The 17,664-nt window shown below is 38.7% G+C and overlaps 1 protein-coding gene across 2 annotated transcripts in view; it reads left to right on the forward strand.

Moving 5' to 3' along the window:
• The window catches only part of WT1 (WT1 transcription factor), a 36,954-nt gene extending 19,715 nt beyond the window's left edge, over positions 1–17,239 (forward strand). The window contains exons 5-9 of one of the 2 annotated variants that reach the window (XM_075047075.1): positions 1,659–1,761; positions 3,255–3,405; positions 10,665–10,754; positions 12,396–12,488; positions 15,918–17,239. In XM_075047075.1, coding sequence (XP_074903176.1) covers positions 1,659–1,761; positions 3,255–3,405; positions 10,665–10,754; positions 12,396–12,488; positions 15,918–16,039 — 559 coding nt within the window. In that variant the 3' untranslated portion in view covers positions 16,040–17,239. The remainder of the gene's footprint in view (positions 1–1,658; positions 1,762–3,254; positions 3,406–10,664; positions 10,755–12,395; positions 12,489–15,917) is intronic. The other variant, XM_075047076.1, reaches the window with a different exon arrangement.
• Positions 17,240–17,664: the final 425 nt, after the last annotated feature.

The raw sequence follows: 17,664 nt of genomic DNA on the forward strand, positions 1-17,664 counted from the left end.
AGGGAACGAAAGGCCACATTTGGGCCCTGAGCAGAGAGGAGACCCTATTTAGTTGAACATGGTACATATCTAGAGAAGAGTTTAATCCATTTAAATCAGATAATGGTATCTTCCTTTATCTATTATTACAGATATTACTACAGGTCAGGCATACTTTCTTGCTGCCACCCTGTAACTTATTTCATTATGATCACTCTTTTGCCACTTAAAATTGAAATAAACAGAGCATACCTTCCTAAAAAGTGTAGCCTTTGATTTGAATAGCCAGGTGGAGCCAGGATTTGAAACTGGTATTTTAAGCAGCAAAGGAATCGATCTAAAGGAACACATCTGCCAGATGGCAGCCTGCGAGCTACTACGGGGACGAATAATGAGGAATGCAACCTACATGCTGCATTAAGAGCTGTGCACAAATGCTGCTTCCCTCCTCTTTAGCGAGGTTCACAAACCATTTAGACATCTCCCGCATTCCAGTTCCACTGGCTGTTCTGCAAATCACTTAAGAGGTTTAAAACTTCCTTGTAATTCTACTCTGCACATGAACTTTGAGTGAAGAGAAAGGAAGGACCAGTGAAATGAGAGTCTGGGCCTGAGGGACCCCTTCAAATTGCTATTGCAAGCATTTGGCAAAGACTGGGATAACATCTTATGTATCCATCTTTGTCCCTAGCTGTGTGCCCTTGGGCTTTGTTCTGGGCTTTCTAATTTCTAGTGCGGTGTAAAACATGAACACTTACTGTTGCCAATGTATATTAATACATATGGCAATGTACACACTAATGTAACATAGTAATTTAAAAATAAAACCTAAAATATGTTTACAAAATTTTGACATTAAGAAGGTTGCAAACAGGAAATGCAGCAATGTGCCTAACATCCTAGACAGGAGAACATAGGATTTTGAAGAATGTAGTTAGATAAAACATCTGGTTGTGACACCCCCAAAACACAACAAAGGTTACAGATTTTTAAAATTGCTGTGATGCTGCTGCATGAGGAATCTTGAAAATGTATACCTAGTAGGGATAGGCTGGTTTTGTTTTTTTATTTTATTTTTATAAAGGGTTAATTTGTAGCGCATCCTGCAAGCTGATATGTGGGATAAATAGTTCGGACACTGATTTGTAATCTCTGTTTATGAGTACATGACTGCTATTCTTATAAATGTCATCACTTTCTTGGTAGTATCTGGTAATATCTGAGTCATGAGGTGCTGACAAAAATCCACTGCACTTAATGTGAAACTTGAGGCATTTTGCTCATTCCAAAAGATATTAGCAATAGTCAGCCCCACATTTAACTGATAAATAATGTGTACATGTGCACGACACAGTTATGCTGCTATGTGGATTTTTTCCTCTTACCTAAAATCTTTGTGGAAATACATCAGAGTTCAAATCATGACAATTTTTTTTACTGGACTGTCTTAATGGATACTAATAGATGTATGTATGGAGTCAGTGTATTGTGCCAGCGGGAGCAGATCCATACGAAGGCAGAGCAGGCTTCCTTTGGTGAATTGCGTTTGAACTTGGATATCCTGGCTATAAAAGTGAACTCTGCATATGTTATCACTGACTTAAGCAATGAAACCTCTCACATGGAGCTGAGTACTGAAAACTGTTTAATTTTTCCATTATTCCCCTCTTTATTTGCAGCCATACAGCAGGATATGAAAATGAGAACCACAGCACTCCCATGCTATACAGCTGTGGGGCCCAATACAGAATACACACCCATGGAGTTTTTAGAGGCATACAAGTGAGTATAGTAGGGCATTCTTCGTAGGGAAGTAAAACTGCTGCCTGTTTATAATGTTCATTTACTACTTCACTGGTATTTATAAATCCATCCTTGGTTTGTGGTTTCCCTCTGTTATCAAGAAATGCTTTGCATAAGTGTCCTAATTTCAGTGAAGCCACTGAAGTATAATGTAAGATTTCTTTCTGACACAGTCATTTAAAATTGTTTATTTCTTCTTCTGAAGTGTGTCTGTGAGGCAATATTCCTTACCAGCTTCTCAGGATGGTCCAAAATATATGATCCAGTTTCCAACTTCTAGCTCCAATCGCTTTGGCTGTGTGAAGCTTCTGTGGTTACAATGGACTATGTCTGACAACTACATATAAGAAAGTGTTAGATGACATTTTGCTTTTACGGATTTCTAAACTTTACTAATTCAAACATATTTCCTTAAAACAAAATATAATAAGTGATTGTTTCCTAATGACTAAGTAATTAGTGAATATTTGGAAGGAACTTACTGTTCATGGGAGTTAATTTCCTCCCTTTCTGAAACGGTCATATCATCAATAAATGCCTCTGTGAAAGATATACCTTCTTAAAACTGATGGCAAAGTCATTACATAATATCTGTCTCTTTTGTGTTGCTCTGTGTTGTCAACGCACATCAATGTTTTTAGATAGCATCTTTTCTCCTTTTCCCTTTCTGTATAGTTTAACAAGTCATTATTCAGTGGCAAGGTCTCAGAAATAGGCTCGTGAGCCAGCTTTTGTTGAGTGAATAAAAGTAAGCAGTTGACATTGTTTAGGGAAGTTAATTGTCACAGAAGTAGAAGATCATCTTTGATGGAACATTGTGACAGTGGCCAAAATGCATTAAGGCTGAACTATTCACCAGCTCCACCCAGATAGTCTTTCTTGTTTTGTTTTTTACCAATTTGTATTAACCCAATATATTAATTTCCCTGTCCTTTAACTTCATATAAGTATTTAAAATAAAGAGGAGAACGCTACTCTGGCTCATGCTCTTATCTCTTACACTGGTATAAGCCTAAAACTATTTAATATGCCAATGACTGTTCTTCCAGGATTGTGTGACTATACATGAGATCAGAATGTGGCCCATTTAATCTTGCATATAAATATTGGTGAGGTAATTTAATAAGTAGATTTCACTGTATTTCACCTTCAAATAATTTTGATACTCTCCAAAGAACAGGTTAAGGTATACTAAGGTTATACTTCGTTGTATGGCTAATGTAGAATAAAATGTAGAATGTAAAATTTAATGTAGAATCAAATAAAATTTAGAATGTATTTTAATGTAGAATAAAGAAAATGTAGAATATACTAAAATAAAATAAATTTAGAATAAAATAAGATTGCCTGTTTGCAGTATAATATCTTTAAGTACCTCTTTCTCGTGGAGAAGTGCCTCTCTTTGTCTTTGAATATGTTAAGTAAAAGCTTGAGAACATACACGTTGCATTAACAAGTCTCTGTCATTGTAGGATGTCCGACGGGTGCCAGGTGTAGCTCCAACTATTGTCCGATCAGCAAGTGAGACAAACGAAAAACGTCCCTTCATGTGTGCATACCCTGGCTGTAACAAGCGATACTTTAAGTTGTCCCATTTACAGATGCACAGCAGAAAGCACACTGGTAAGTGTCAGCATGGATTGGTATAAAGCACATTACAGCACTGGACAGCAAGGTGGGTAGGGTGATTTTCAAATAGCGTAAGGTGCATGAAATGATCTGCCAGATCAGGGGCAGTGAGAATCTGTTAACTATTAAGAAGTTTCCTCTGCAAGAGGAACTCAGACATTTAGCATCCTCTTGTCCTCCTGTGTAAGCCCTTTCTGGTTGGGGGTGGAGTCAGGGATTGGCAAATGAGATTCCTTGCTATGGGATCTTTCCATGAAAAATTGAGCCTGAAGTCAGTCATTTGTAGACTAAAATCTAGATTCTCTCTGAGTTCTGGCAATATAAGTTACATCTGAAAACGTGGAAATCAAATGCCCTGCTGCACCTTGCCAAAGAGTAAACAGAATTATTTCCCCTATTGGGAGATTTATACTGTTGGAAATATAAAATTATTATATGCCTTTAGATATGCTCCTTATGCATTTTTTTGATTGCCCATCGCATTTTTATTTAGACAGTTCTTTCTGTGCTAATCTAGAAATCTGTGGATAAAATCTGTAAATATGGATGTTCAGTTAGCCATTAATATGACAGAAGGTCAAAGGGATGAAATGGATAACAGGAAGGCAATCCATACTGCTGTGATCTAGCAGATTGTCTAATATTTCATACAAAAGAGTTGCAAACTTTTCCTTCTGGAAACCATCTAGTGACATTAGTTAATTGTGTAAAATACTTATAGGTGAGAAATGAACATTACAAAGCATTTTTAGCTTCTGAATGGGCAAGTCACAAAATATTCAGATAGACATCTTCAGTGTTGCTTGGATTACACATTCAAGATAATTTAGATTGTAATGGGAATTTAGTCTTTAGAGATGAAGGTCTACAGAAATGCTATTCTATTTTCTGTAAATAAATTGGAAACAAGAAAATTTGGAGGTCTTTTGAGATCCATTAACTGCAGTATTTTTCTTGAGTATGCCTAAAGAGTTCTGAATTTTTCTCGTAATCACTGTTTCTTTCATTCCTAAATTGATTTACTCTCTATTGTAACAGTCATAATTTGTTTGTTCTGGTTCTGTATTTTATGCCATTTAATTGCTTGGCTTTTGCAATTTTATTTATGGATGCTTCACAAGGACTTGAGCTTACATCTGTGGGTTTTTTTTCCCTTAACTGAAGAAGGTTTTCAGAAGTATACCACATATAATCTAGGCATGTAGGGTCACAAAAGCCCCAAAAGACATAGGCTGTAGGACTATGGCCATCTAACATCCCTAGAGAGACTTCTCCCATTGTCTTTGTGGTCATACATGCCCCTTCTTTGGTTTACACTATAGTGGAACAGGGTAGGGGAAAAACAGTTTTTTCCCCTCAAACATCTCTTCTGTACAGGAGGGCTCAGATCTTTCTGCCCCTATATTTTGATGTGTTGACAAAGAACCTTATTTATTTCTCAAACCTTTGCAAGTTACTTTTCATAAGAGACCAACTTGATTCCCAAACCTTGTATTTGCTGATACGAACATTGCCACTGAGAACACTATGTAAGCCTTCAAGGTTGGTTGCAGCTAAAGAGAGGAAGCAAGGGATAGTGCATTGCTGGTGTGAGAATTGCTTGGGTAACTTGCCTGGCTGATGTGTTCAGGTTTACGATCAGAAGGGAGTTCTCCCCTTTATCAGGCTGGCAGACTTTTGTCCTCAGCCTGTTCTATGGTACTAGCCATTTCCTATGACTATTGTCTGGAAATTTACTTACCAAATTCCCAGCTGCTCTAGGATATGATGCTCTTCATTTCTTGGCTTCTCCTGTGGTCTGTTGGTCCTAGTGTTTGGGAGTGCTTGGTGAACTATGCTGTATGGGAGCATGTGGAGTGGATAGTCTACAAACACTTTTGAGTTAACTTATTTTCTTGGCTGCTTGGTGTGGTGGAGGGTCTGGACTTAGTGACCGTAATGGTCTTTTTCAGTCCCATGCTCTTTAGGTGTCCTGGGCAGTTGAACCGACTGTTGTGATGCAAAGCCATTTCCAGTCTCCTTTGTAACTTCATGTCTTTGTCTGCCTAACCCTGATTTCTGTCACCTGCGTGTGGCAAAGCTGATTGTCAAAAGCAAAATTTGGAAACCAGTTTTCTCCAAGGGCAGATCAATCATCACTATGAAGAATGTGTGTGTCTTGTTACTAACAGTTATAGTAGCTACAGTTCACACTTCTTTGCACCTTCTTTCTTTTCTCCACCTGCTTGTTTTTATATGTATGGGGATATAATTATATGTGGCTGTCTCTTAGGGTCTCTGGTCATCTTTCTGTTTGTAACCCAATGAACTCCAGAACCCTATTCTAGAATTCTCTGCTAGGTACAGAAATTGGGCTTGGTGGAATTAGCATATTAGACAGAAAGTAGTTGGCAAACATAACACCTAATATTCTTAATAAAAAAAGGGATGTGTCTTTTCTTCTTCTTCAATATTTTGATGGAGAGGAATCCTGACTAGACAGCCTAAAGTCAGGAGAGCTGTCAGATGTCAGCTCAAGTGGAGGATAATTTGGTTGTGTTTGGTATACCTTTCTACAGCCAACAAAAAATTTTACTAGTCCTCCTGTAAGATTATTAGTCCTCCTGTAGCGTGGTTCTGGATTTACTCATGGGTTTGAAGCTCTTCCACCTTTGTTAGTGTAGTGGTAAGTTAATTTTTTAAATTACAAATACATGATTTGAAAACAAGCTGTTACATATATCTGATATTAAATCAGCAGATTGTATCTTTGCAGAATAATGTTGGCTCTTGATTATCTTTTTTCTTTCTATAATAGATACTTACAGAGGACTGGCTCATCAGATCTTCCATTCTTCACCAGTTGCAGCATTGCAAAATCAAGCAGGGCCCTGAAACACGAAGTCTGATTCTGTAATCAGTTTTTACCAATGTTTCAACACAGCCGTAGTTGAAAATATGTTGACATTTTGTACTCTCTAAGACTGCTTATCCATTGTTAACGATGCCTTTATTGAAACACGTACAGCCAAAACCCTTTTTTTCTTATCTTGGTGTATTTTGCTGCAGTAGATAGGCCTCTGAAAGGAAATGCAAAAAATACATATAACTTTTCAACAGTACCGCAAATAATGTGAGTTGTCATCCTGTGTCAGACTTCAGAGACTTCTTTGCAGAAACAAATTAATGCCTAGACCTCCATAAATTTCATTTATGATGGAAACATCAGCATTCTTGCCAGACACCCTTTGGGTTCAGTGCCACACATTGGAAAAAACTGGATTTATCCTAATGGAAAGCTGAGCATCTTTGCAGAGAAAATATCCTCTGCCTGTTTGCCAGGGATATTCTTCAGCCTAAATATGCTCAACTGCAGGTATGAGCTTCTACAATGAAGTGTGAGAATCTGTAAATCAGGAAGGTTGTCCTTTATGTGGTAGGGAACTCAGGTCTTGGTGGTGAATTTCTGAGGCTCTGGGGGATGTAAGTAATGCAGTCTAATAATGATTTTTGTGCTAATCATCTAACAGTGATTTTGCTTTGATGAAAGCAAATATCCTTTCACTATGGCATGTGCCACCGTGCTGCTAAATGCTTTACAGTCATGAGTGCAGTGCAGTTCATCATTACAACACCTTTGAAAGACAAAACTATGTCCTCTACATACAGAGATGATAAATTGATAAATGGGTGTAATTGTGCTTGAGCTGGGAACTGCACAGGCTCTTCTCTGAAGAGTCTAGTGTGGTAACTTCTAGGATAGCACTCTCATTAATATTACTTTGAAATACTGACCTTCATACTTAAGCCGTGCAATACCATTCTGCAGAATACTGTGGAAGCTGAAAGCTTACGTGGGTTCAGAAAACAACGGGACAAATGAATGGAGAGAAACTCTGTTAATGAGTGTTAAATAGGAAGCCACCTTTGGTTTAGAAAGTTGCTAACTCATGAACTGCTGGATACTAGGAGAGTGTCCAGTGAAAGTACTGCTGCATCTTGGCTATCTTCTGCTCTCCTGCAGGCATCTTTGGTGAGCCATGTGGGAGACTGCTGGGCTGGATGGACCTTTGGCCTCACCCAGCATGGACTGCTTTTAGGCTTTCATTTCTATGGCATAAAATAAGAATACTTACGTATTTAAAATACAGGATCAGTTTCAAAACAGTAATGACATCTCACACCTGAACTACAGTGTGAAGATGACAGAAAACGTTACCTATAAAGGCTCCCTCCTAAATAAAAAAACATACTTTTTATCTAAGTTTGCTAAAGCAAATGATATTGAATAGAAAAATGTTATATTAGTGAGGTAAAGTTGTGATTATGGGGTTGGGCTTGTTTGATTAAGTGGGTATACAAGAAAGGGGTTTAAATTGGTGAAGGGAGTATAGACAAGCCTTCAGATTCTCACTCAGACTTGCAGTCTCTGGTTTCAAAATCAGCCTCCTCTCCTCACATTTTCTTGTTAGCAGTGGGCTTTTGCTCTTGCAGTAGTCCTTAATTAAATGCAATGATTATGAATATTTTGTGCAACTGCTACAGTGGTAGGAGTTTCTGTTTTCCCATGCATCTGGGCAAATGAATTTGCTCCAGAGAAAATGTGGATGCTTCCTCTAGTTTAAGTTAACTAATTTTTAGCAAATAGGTTTATTTTATTAGAAGCTTTTATTGCGATACGTGCAAAGGCTGATTCATACTTGTTCTGCGATTATTGAGCTTTATTTTTTCTAAATATTTTCCTAAATATTAAAGAACTGCTATTCCCTCTATCCTCTCTCATCTTGACTATTTCATTATGCACTAAGTTTAGCCTTTCTTTTGTGTGCCCTCTTTCAGTAATGAAATGTAAATAATCATGGAAGCCTCTGAGTCACAGGTGGAAGGACTGGTGAAGCTTCATCTTAATCTGTTTTGTTTTGAAATTGTATGTGGTCACATAGGAAGGTGACAGCATTATGGGATATTTTTCATACATTAAGGGACTTTAGCCTTTTACTGGCGAGGCTTTAATAGGCCTGGGGAAACTAGACACTGCTCTAACCCCTCTCAGTATAGTGATTTAATGAGGTACTAGCAGACTTTTTCTAATCTGGGACATTTCTGTTGTCCTGTTCTGATAAAACTTACAGGAGTTAACAGGTATGTGGCAGTTGGCTTTGGCAGGCATTTTGCTTGGCTCTAGCTGACATGGAAGATGTAGAAGGAAAGGGAAATTAGGATTTCTGTCCAAATATTGTGCCCCTTTTTGTTTGTTTGCTTTTTTGTTTTCTACACAGTGTCATCATACCTCTGTGTAAGCATCTTAGATTGATTCCATTAATATATGCATTGGTTAAATTTGTCCTTAATTTAATCAAGATTATATTTCAAAGTATTTAGAGAAATACTTTCATGTGCATGCCATCAGACCTGCTATACTGTTTTATTCAAATTCCTCCTTAACCATCTTCTGCGTTTATATTGCAATTAGCAGACAATCATCCTGTCACTGCATTCTGCTCTGCTGACATTCACCCCCTTAAATCTGCCAAAGGACTGAATTCCTTGGAAGTAAGTGGTTTCTGAAGAGCAGGCACCCCCCAGGGAGTCCTTGCGGTCAAAGTGTACGGAACTATTTCAAACACCTGTGGCAACTTTAATCCCTTATGCTAATAAATTAAGCACAGCAGACATGGAAATTGTCCACACCTCGGTTTGAGAATCAGTAAACTCCTTTGGGTGACTGTCACAGGAAGTTAGCTTGTTCTTGCAGATTTAGTTGCTTTTGTAAAGTTTGGATCTTAGCTACACCGGTATGAATTCAGAATGCTCTCCTTAATATGCTACTTACACTGTGTCATCTAGATCAGAAGGCTTCTGCTTTAAACTGAACTAGAATACCAGTACAACCAGAATACATTTCCTCATCATAATAAAGTCAGAAATGCAGACACTTGCAGTGAAGATTTATGAAAGTGATATGTGTTTAAAAATACAGCCAGAGAAATTAAACCCACTGCCCACTTCAGCTGATGTTTTTCTTTAGGTCCTTCCTTCTGGCCCTTTGTTTTACATCTCAGCTTTCCACAGTAGACAAAGCAGGTCCCAGCTGGTCTTGTGTGTACCTTCCAGATAAAACCCAGGATCCTCCCAGCTTTGCAGTGAGAGTTTTTTTCATTACTTCTTGTGCTGAGGCCTCTGTGCAGGGCTGCGGCACTGTAACCAGACTTTATATAGGTATAAATGTAGTTATATCTGAGGCTTTTGCAGGATTCCAGTGTTGTGCAAACGGGCCTTAGACTAGATGGAATCAGATGTGAAGGATCATACAGCTCCTTCTGTAACAGCTTAAGGATTTTGGGTTTCTTTTGGTGTTGGCCAAATTTCACCAACTCTGTGGCATGCTATGTGCCAGCAGCATCTCTTTCTTTCCTCAAGCTCCTCGATTGCTGCATTTCTTTTTGCATGTTTATGTGGTTGGTGAAGTCCTTTGCATTAAAAACCATGTTCATTTGAGACACTAGCTTGTAGGGATTTCATTTTTTAAAAAAGTCAGAGTCTTACTTTTCATTGCAGAGAAAACCCATCCTGAGGATCTCTGCTGAACTGTATGGGAGGTGGAGGAAGAGTTTATATTTACATGAGGCTTTGCAATAATTCATATGCTTGCCTGTGGGAAGTGTGCAACTATGTGAGAAATTCTATTTAATGGTGCTTTATGGAAGAAACATAATTTGTGTTTTGGGGAAGAATATGTATTTTTCTGTGGTTGAATTTTGCTCAGTTTCTTTTGATTCATTTAGTGTGGTTAAAATTGCCACCTACATGGATATCATTTGTTTAGTTTTTGCTTTGAATCCAATTTAGAGCAAACTGCAAGTTGTTCCCTTGTACAAATTAGATATTACTGAAACAGGTGGAAAAGGCTTAATATGGTTTTCAGAGAAATATAAACCAAGAGATTTCTGTTCTTTTCCAGCAGAAAATGATAAAAATATTTCATGCAACCTGAAATGTTCTGTAGCTTTAACCTAATGGGCTATTTTTTAGAATGAGCAGATTCAATATCAGTGTATTATCAGTGTATAATTCAGTAGAATTATGCCAGCCTTTCCCCACTGATTCCAGCACATTTGTATGGTTTTATAGCAAATGAGTCCTGGTGTACCACTTGACTGCTTTAGACAGGAGAGGAGTCTAAGTCTTTTAGTGTAACATGTTTCATCTTCCAATTCTAGTTGAGGTATTCCTCATTTAGCCCCATTTTCTGATAAACTGTTTGTCCTTTACAGGTGAAAAACCTTATCAGTGTGATTTTAAGGACTGTGAACGAAGATTTTCTCGTTCAGACCAACTCAAACGGCACCAAAGACGACACACAGGTTTGTTGACGACATATGTCTACTCATTAGAGTTCATCTTTATATGTGAATTGCGATCCAAAAAGTGTACTTCTAAACTTCTATTTTTCTGATATTGTGTCTGCTTATACACAATACCCAGTGCCAAATTATTGAAGTTAGCTTTAGGAGAGGACTGTAGCTGAGTTTTTTTATTGGCATTTCAGCACTACTGTGGTTGTATAAGTGACCCTTTCATCCTGCCATCATCTTTTGAAACAGCTTTCTTACTGAAACTGCTCTATACTGTATCCCCAATATAGGGAGTATACTATTTTTAAAAACCAAACAGTTCTGCAAGAAAAAGTTGCCAGTGAGTAACCTGATAAACACTACTGTTGGTAGTCTAATGTTTGTGAGGCAATCCTAATAGGTGAACGCTGCATGTGCATAACCTGAAAGGCTGGTGGAATTACTGTGCACTTATATGTGGAAAGCAGAAGCAGAGCAGGAAAAGTCACACCAGCTGTAATGCTTAAGATCCTAATTCAGCAAACCACTTAGATTTGAGCCTTTCTTGAATTCTGCCAATGAAGGGATTCTAGGAGCAGCAAGGAAAGAAACGTCAAAGATCTGGCTGGTTGGGTTGCAAAAATAGCCTGGAAAGTGTACAGCAGTTCACATATAGTAGAGAGGGCACCAGCAGTCATGAATGGGTCTGGGTCCTAGCTAGACCTGTGAATCATTTGCTGGGTGAAATGTTCCGAGACAGCCAAAACCACTTGTGAGTTCAGTCCACATTCAGCATGTTGTTTTCTGTGCATACACCATTTTCTGGAAATGTCAAGACAGCTCATTTCAGATTTTCAGGAGGTTTTGGAGGTCTAGACTAGATTGACAGGGGAGACGGCTGCCCTTGTCAAAGTCACAGAAGAGGAGATGGTGATGATTCCAGCCTCCTGGCTGGGGGTAGAACCATGAGGGCACTCTGCATGGAGCATGAGAAAGGGCTTCAGAGTGCTCCCCTGACTCACAGCAAGAAATTGCGTTTGGGTCTCCTGTATCTCAGGGAGTGGCCTGACAATTGGTCACTGTTCTGTGGTGGATTTCTGCCTGCTACTCTTCTTATTAAAGATGTTCTATCCCACTTAAACGGTGTTATTCAGAGATGTAGGAAGTGTCTCTGAAAGCTGGTGGTAAAAGTACTCTATTGGGATGATACATTTTTAGCAACTGTATGCTAGAACATATCTGTATTAAGCAGCCCCAAGACTTACGGGTAGTGCATAAAGTCATAGAAGTGTCAAGTAAGTTAAGCCTATTGGGAGCGTATAAAAATATACTTCTGCACCTCTATTCTTTTTATGTCATATTTGCTCATACATGATACCAATAGTGGCAAGCCACAGGATCAGAATTAACAACTTCTACAAATCCTCCTTAGTCCTACAGCGTAAATGGGTGGTTTTTTGTGATGGTGCTGTTTGGATGCCTCAGACCCAGACAAAGGGATGGTAGCCTGATTAATGACTTTCTGTAATGTGTAGGCATGAAGCTGGGTGGAGCAGTTACAGTAACTAGTACAAAAAAATCCAGGCTTTTGAAAATTCAGAAATAGCTGATTTCATTCACCCTTCCAAAAGGTGTTGGGATATAAGAATAGGGTTTTTTTTGTCTCTTCAGGTGTGAAGCCTTTCCAGTGTAAAACCTGTCAGAGAAAGTTCTCCAGATCTGATCACCTGAAGACTCATACCAGGACTCATACAGGTAAAACAAGTGCGTAAACTTTTCTTCACATTTATATTTCATTATTTTTTTAAGTTTAAATTAATGTTGTTGTAAATTACACGATTAGAAAGTCTCTTACCCAGGAGTTAAATATTCAAAACAACAGAAGGAATTTCAAAGTGTGCTGATTTTTCAATGTGACTACATTTCCCAAGTGTCATAGTCGCTTTTCACAAAGGGATTTAGGTGATTTTGGAAACTACACTTTCTTCCATCATGTTTAAAGAAATTTCAGCTTGGCAAAATATATTTTGTCAGATATTATGAAATGAAAATCATGGTCTCAGCCCACAGATGTCAAGTTGATCTACTGCCTTTACTGAAGAAACCCTACAAGATAGAAATTTTAATTCTAGCTTCAGCTGAAGGTCTGTAATCTAAAGTATTCATGCCTACTCATGCTCCTCCTAAGTGTCAGTTGAGCCTAATGCAGGATAGCACAGCAAAGCTCTTGCTGTTGCTGTGTGTACTGTAATCTCTCCAGAAGATAAAAGGAGTGCCTTTTGCAAACTCACACTGACAGACACTAAAGTAAAAGCTTACTCAAATATTCAAAGACCTTTTTGTAGAAACCATAGTATTTCATATAAATACAGGGTAAAAAATAGGAGGCCATTTTAGTCTACTCTGCCCTCATGTAAATGTAAACACCATTAAGGAGCAACTGCAGCAAGCTCTATATTTTAGTTTTAAGTTTTAGAATTATTCCTATGAACTGACATTTTCTGTTCCCTTCCACTATGTATGCAATACTTTTAACAAGTAATTGTTTACTGAGCACTTTGACATGTTACTAGATGTCACAGTGTTTTCTATACTGGTGTTAACTTTTTAAATTCAGTCTCTGTACAGATGGAGAAGGAGCCTGAAAATCTTTTTCTCCCTGCTAAGGATTCTTTTTCTCTTCTGGAACATAAAAACACGTATTTAAGACTTTCAAAAATAAAAGAGAAATTTTAATAAAGGAAATGATTCACCTGAGAACAGTGGCATTTTCTGTGGCACTGGCCACATAAATGCTTCAAGTAATGGCCATATCTGCACTTGCAATCTGCAAATGGTAAAGGGCACGGCTGTGTTCCTGGGTTCTCCCCATAGTCTCATGATGAGTTGCAGGGCCTGGGTCTGTGTGCATTTGCATGAAGAAAGATATTTTCTTAATCAGCAAGAGGTAACATTCTGGTAGAGACAAAATGGCAAGCAGTTGTCACATGCTAGCAAGCCAGGATCAACTACATTCCCTATCTCCTTTCATTGCTAACTGATCTGCTAATTCAAGACTTTCATGACTCTGGTAATTTTTTACCCCAGATTTGCTAAATCAGTGAAGAACTTGCTCTCTTTTTCCTAGTGAAACTCATCTGCCCATTCTAGTTCTTCCTTGCTCCATGTGATCCAAGCCCACACTGCATTCATTGGTGAAAGCAGCCTCACTTGAGCACTGATAAGCTCATAGCACAAACCTTTGCGTGGGTTTGCTGCCTGCCACTGGCTCAGGTTCTGTGGGAGTTCTGCAGCCCAGCTGCGTGCTGCTGTGATGATGCTCCTGTCAGTGGTTTTGGATGTGTCATGCTCCTTTGACTAAAATGCACATATCCTGAGGGGAATGAGCACGAGAGTTGGGTGGGGATTTTTCATCTCCATCTCGCCCTGTAGGTTCATTCCTCTCTCCTTCTTGTATCCCCTAAATTTTGCAGCAAAACACCTAGCTCAAGTTAACTTGCTCCGTGTTAAATCTTGATGAAGCAAAGCCCAGGTGTCTTCCATCTAATTCCATCCTAAGTTTAAGTCAACTGCCAAACTATTTGTTAAGCTACAAATTCAGGGGGTTTTGTCTCCACAAGCTGTGACGGCAATCTTTGCTGTAGAACGCAAAAAAATGAATCAAAGGAAAGCTCCATACATCTATACACACTATTAGCAATGGAAATGTGATTTCTGATATCTGTACAGTGAAGCTATACAAAGTAATTTGTGCCCAGCACGGAACTAATAGAGATTGCTGCCCCCTGTTGTGAGAGGACAACCAGAATTGCTTGTGAAATGGCAAAACTGTGCTGCTTTTACTGTGGTGGTTCAGTAAAAGATAACTCACATCGGTTCACAGGATGGTTTTGCTAATGCTGCTGAGATGAAAGAAGACCACTTTTATATAATCTGTGATTTTTAATGGTAGGTCTGACCAGATCAATTCTGTCCCATGATGTTTTATGCACTCCTGTGAGATAGCCGATGCTTTTGCCAGCATGTATGTTAAGTGGGTGAAGTGGATTTTAAACACCACCTCCCCTTAAATGTATTGCGCCAGATTTTGCAAACAGAAATACACATTTATGCCAGTCCCAGATCCCCTTTTGCCTGAATTTGGATGTTTGTGAAATGCACAAAGTGTGAGGCAAAGAAGAGGAGAAGATGTCAGGGTGAGCTCGTACTACCCCGGTGTGTCTTGAGTTGGAGAGTATGAGGTATGTAGACAGCACTGAAGAGCCCAGCCCCAGAGCTGAACCTACTTTAAAATACTGCATTTACTTTTTGAGGAAAAAAAGAAAATGCAGTTCTAAAAGAACCATGAGTCACTGGGCACTGCTCTGAGCTAATGAAAGCATTCCATCAGCATTCCTGCGGCATCAGAAACACGGTCTGAAATTCCACTTAAACATTGTAGAAGATCAAGAGACTAGATTAAACTGTAAAAAGGTGATGGCTTTTGTTGTTAAAATTGAATGTGCTTTGCTTGGGGTAATTTTTAGTGAATATTATGCTCAGGGAAATGCTAGAAAAATACTGAATATTTTGAGCCTTTAACATCTCCCATAGATGTGAATCTCCTTTATTTAGACAGTAGTGGAAAACTTCCAGTTTAGCTCAGCAGACTTCATGCTGAACTCTGTTGCTTCTACCATATTCACTTACACTCACCAGTTTCAAAGAACTTCAGCCAAAACTCATTGAACTAGCTGGGAAAACTCTCCTTGACTTGAGGTCAAGCTCTATGTAGTCACTGACAATTTTCACAGTGACTAACAGTAAGTCTGCGCCACAGTCCAAGGTGTGACTGAAGCTTGTGCGAATGCCAGAGTGACTTTTAAACTGGTTCGTTCGAGAGCTGAGAGTCGCGTAGACATGGCAACACGGTGTTCATTAGGGGCCTGTCTTCAGGAGCGAACCACTGCAGAATGTTCTACGTCATCTGAAAAGGCTGTTGTTAAAGCTCAGCTGAGGGAGATGTAGGAAAGCACTGAGCGCTGATGTGAGCGGGAATTGGGGGCACTCCCACACTCTCTCAGGACAGCCCGGGATGCCTTTCCTCCTGACAGGGGCTCTGCCTAGCTCCTCACAGCCCTGCAGAAAGAAAACAAATAGCAGTGTCTCAGGCAAGCTGTATACCCAGTTAATAACAGGGTGTTTTGTTAACAGGTGAAAAGCCTTTCAGTTGCCGGTGGCCCAGCTGTCAAAAAAAATTTGCCAGGTCTGATGAATTAGTTCGTCATCACAACATGCACCAGAGGAACATGACTAAACTGCAGTTGGCCCTTTAGACAGTTCAAACAAGTAAATAAACCAGATGGGACATTATGAGCTACTGCAAACTTTATCAGCCATCTTTGATCACCTCTGTCAGAAAGCTGCAACTGTCTTCGCATCCCATTTGACACAAGTTAACTAAACCGTAGGATTCTGCTCAGCCTTGTCTTCCATTTGGATTTACACAAGTTCCTATTCAATAAGTTCAATAGATTTTTATCTGTAATTCTGTTAAAAAGTAAGCAAGATTGCCACAGTTTCAAGATTTCTGTAAACTATGCTTACCTTTCACGTCTGTCTCCAGTTTCCTGGTTTTGTTTTCACTTGAACTTTTCTAGGTACAAATTGTACCTTTTTAAGTCCTGCAGTGGGTAGGGTGATTCCTCCCTGTTGAAGGTAAGCTTTACACTTAATTCATGCGTGCATATGCTGAGGTTTCCAAATGCTAGTACAGCTACCCTCACAAAATGAGATGGAACAATCACCTGAGATACTTTTGATAAACTTTGTATTCATACTGCCAAAGGGCAAGCTTTTAAAGTTGGAAGCTCTGCTTTTGAATTTCACAAATCAAACCTTTTTTTAAAGGATGTATTTCTAGAGCAGCTAAAGCTAGATGAACCAGAGCCTCTCTGTACAGAAAATAAGAATCTTACACCATTAAGTTAACTTGTTTTTTATAATCACATAATTGATCCCCCAACACTGTTTTGTTTGTCAATTAACTCTCTCCTTTTCTCTCTCTCTTCTTAATGTATTGGTTTAAATTTATTCTATCATGAGATACATAGATCTCCTTTACACAAAACTAATTCCAATCATTGTAGACATTTGGGATTTGTTTACAATGTAAAGCCACACTGGTTATGTGGCTAGCAAGCTGTATAAACTTAAAACTGAACTTTTAATGGGGCTGGTCCAGGATCTCCATTAACAGATTACTCTTAAGATAAGTAACTTAAAAAGACTCTTTGTCAAGTATATGTGAAAAAGACATTATTAGTGTAAGGAAATATATTGTTTCAGGGTTTTGGGAGGAGGGGTTTATTATTTACTTTTAATTGCTTGAAATTGTGTGTATATATATATCTGATAATGTATTGCTCTTAGACATCTAAAATTAGAAAGTGTATAAATATTAGATGCATCACTGTTCTGATGTTGTTGCTGTTACAAACTATTGATAACACTAAGAATGTAACCTGCATTTTTCACTGACCTTTCAATTAAAGCCCATTCAAAGAGAAACAAATGAGAGTCCAACAGATGTCTTGTTTCATGTCTGGTATTAAATTTCAAATGCCCTGTCCAATAGTATCCAATTTTTTTTTGTATATAAAGGTACCACCAGCACTGATGACCACTAGTTAACCTGTCCAGGTCTTGACCACAATTTATCCATCTCACTTGGGAATCATACTGGCAGCAGAAAACAGTGTCAAGTTTCATATTGCGCTATAAAGCAGTTGCTTCAATTGTTCATCTTCTTACCACACTATTCATTTTCTTTTGACCCGTAAGATTTGTGTAAGAACTTTATAGAATAGTAAAATCCAGTTTATACATAGCAGTACTGGCCTTCTGTAGAACTGCACTGAAACCACAGGCACAGATAACTTCTTAGATTAGGATGTCATAC

This window comes from Buteo buteo, chromosome 16 (assembly GCF_964188355.1).
Source record: "Buteo buteo chromosome 16, bButBut1.hap1.1, whole genome shotgun sequence".
NCBI lineage: Eukaryota > Metazoa > Chordata > Aves > Accipitriformes > Accipitridae > Buteo > Buteo buteo.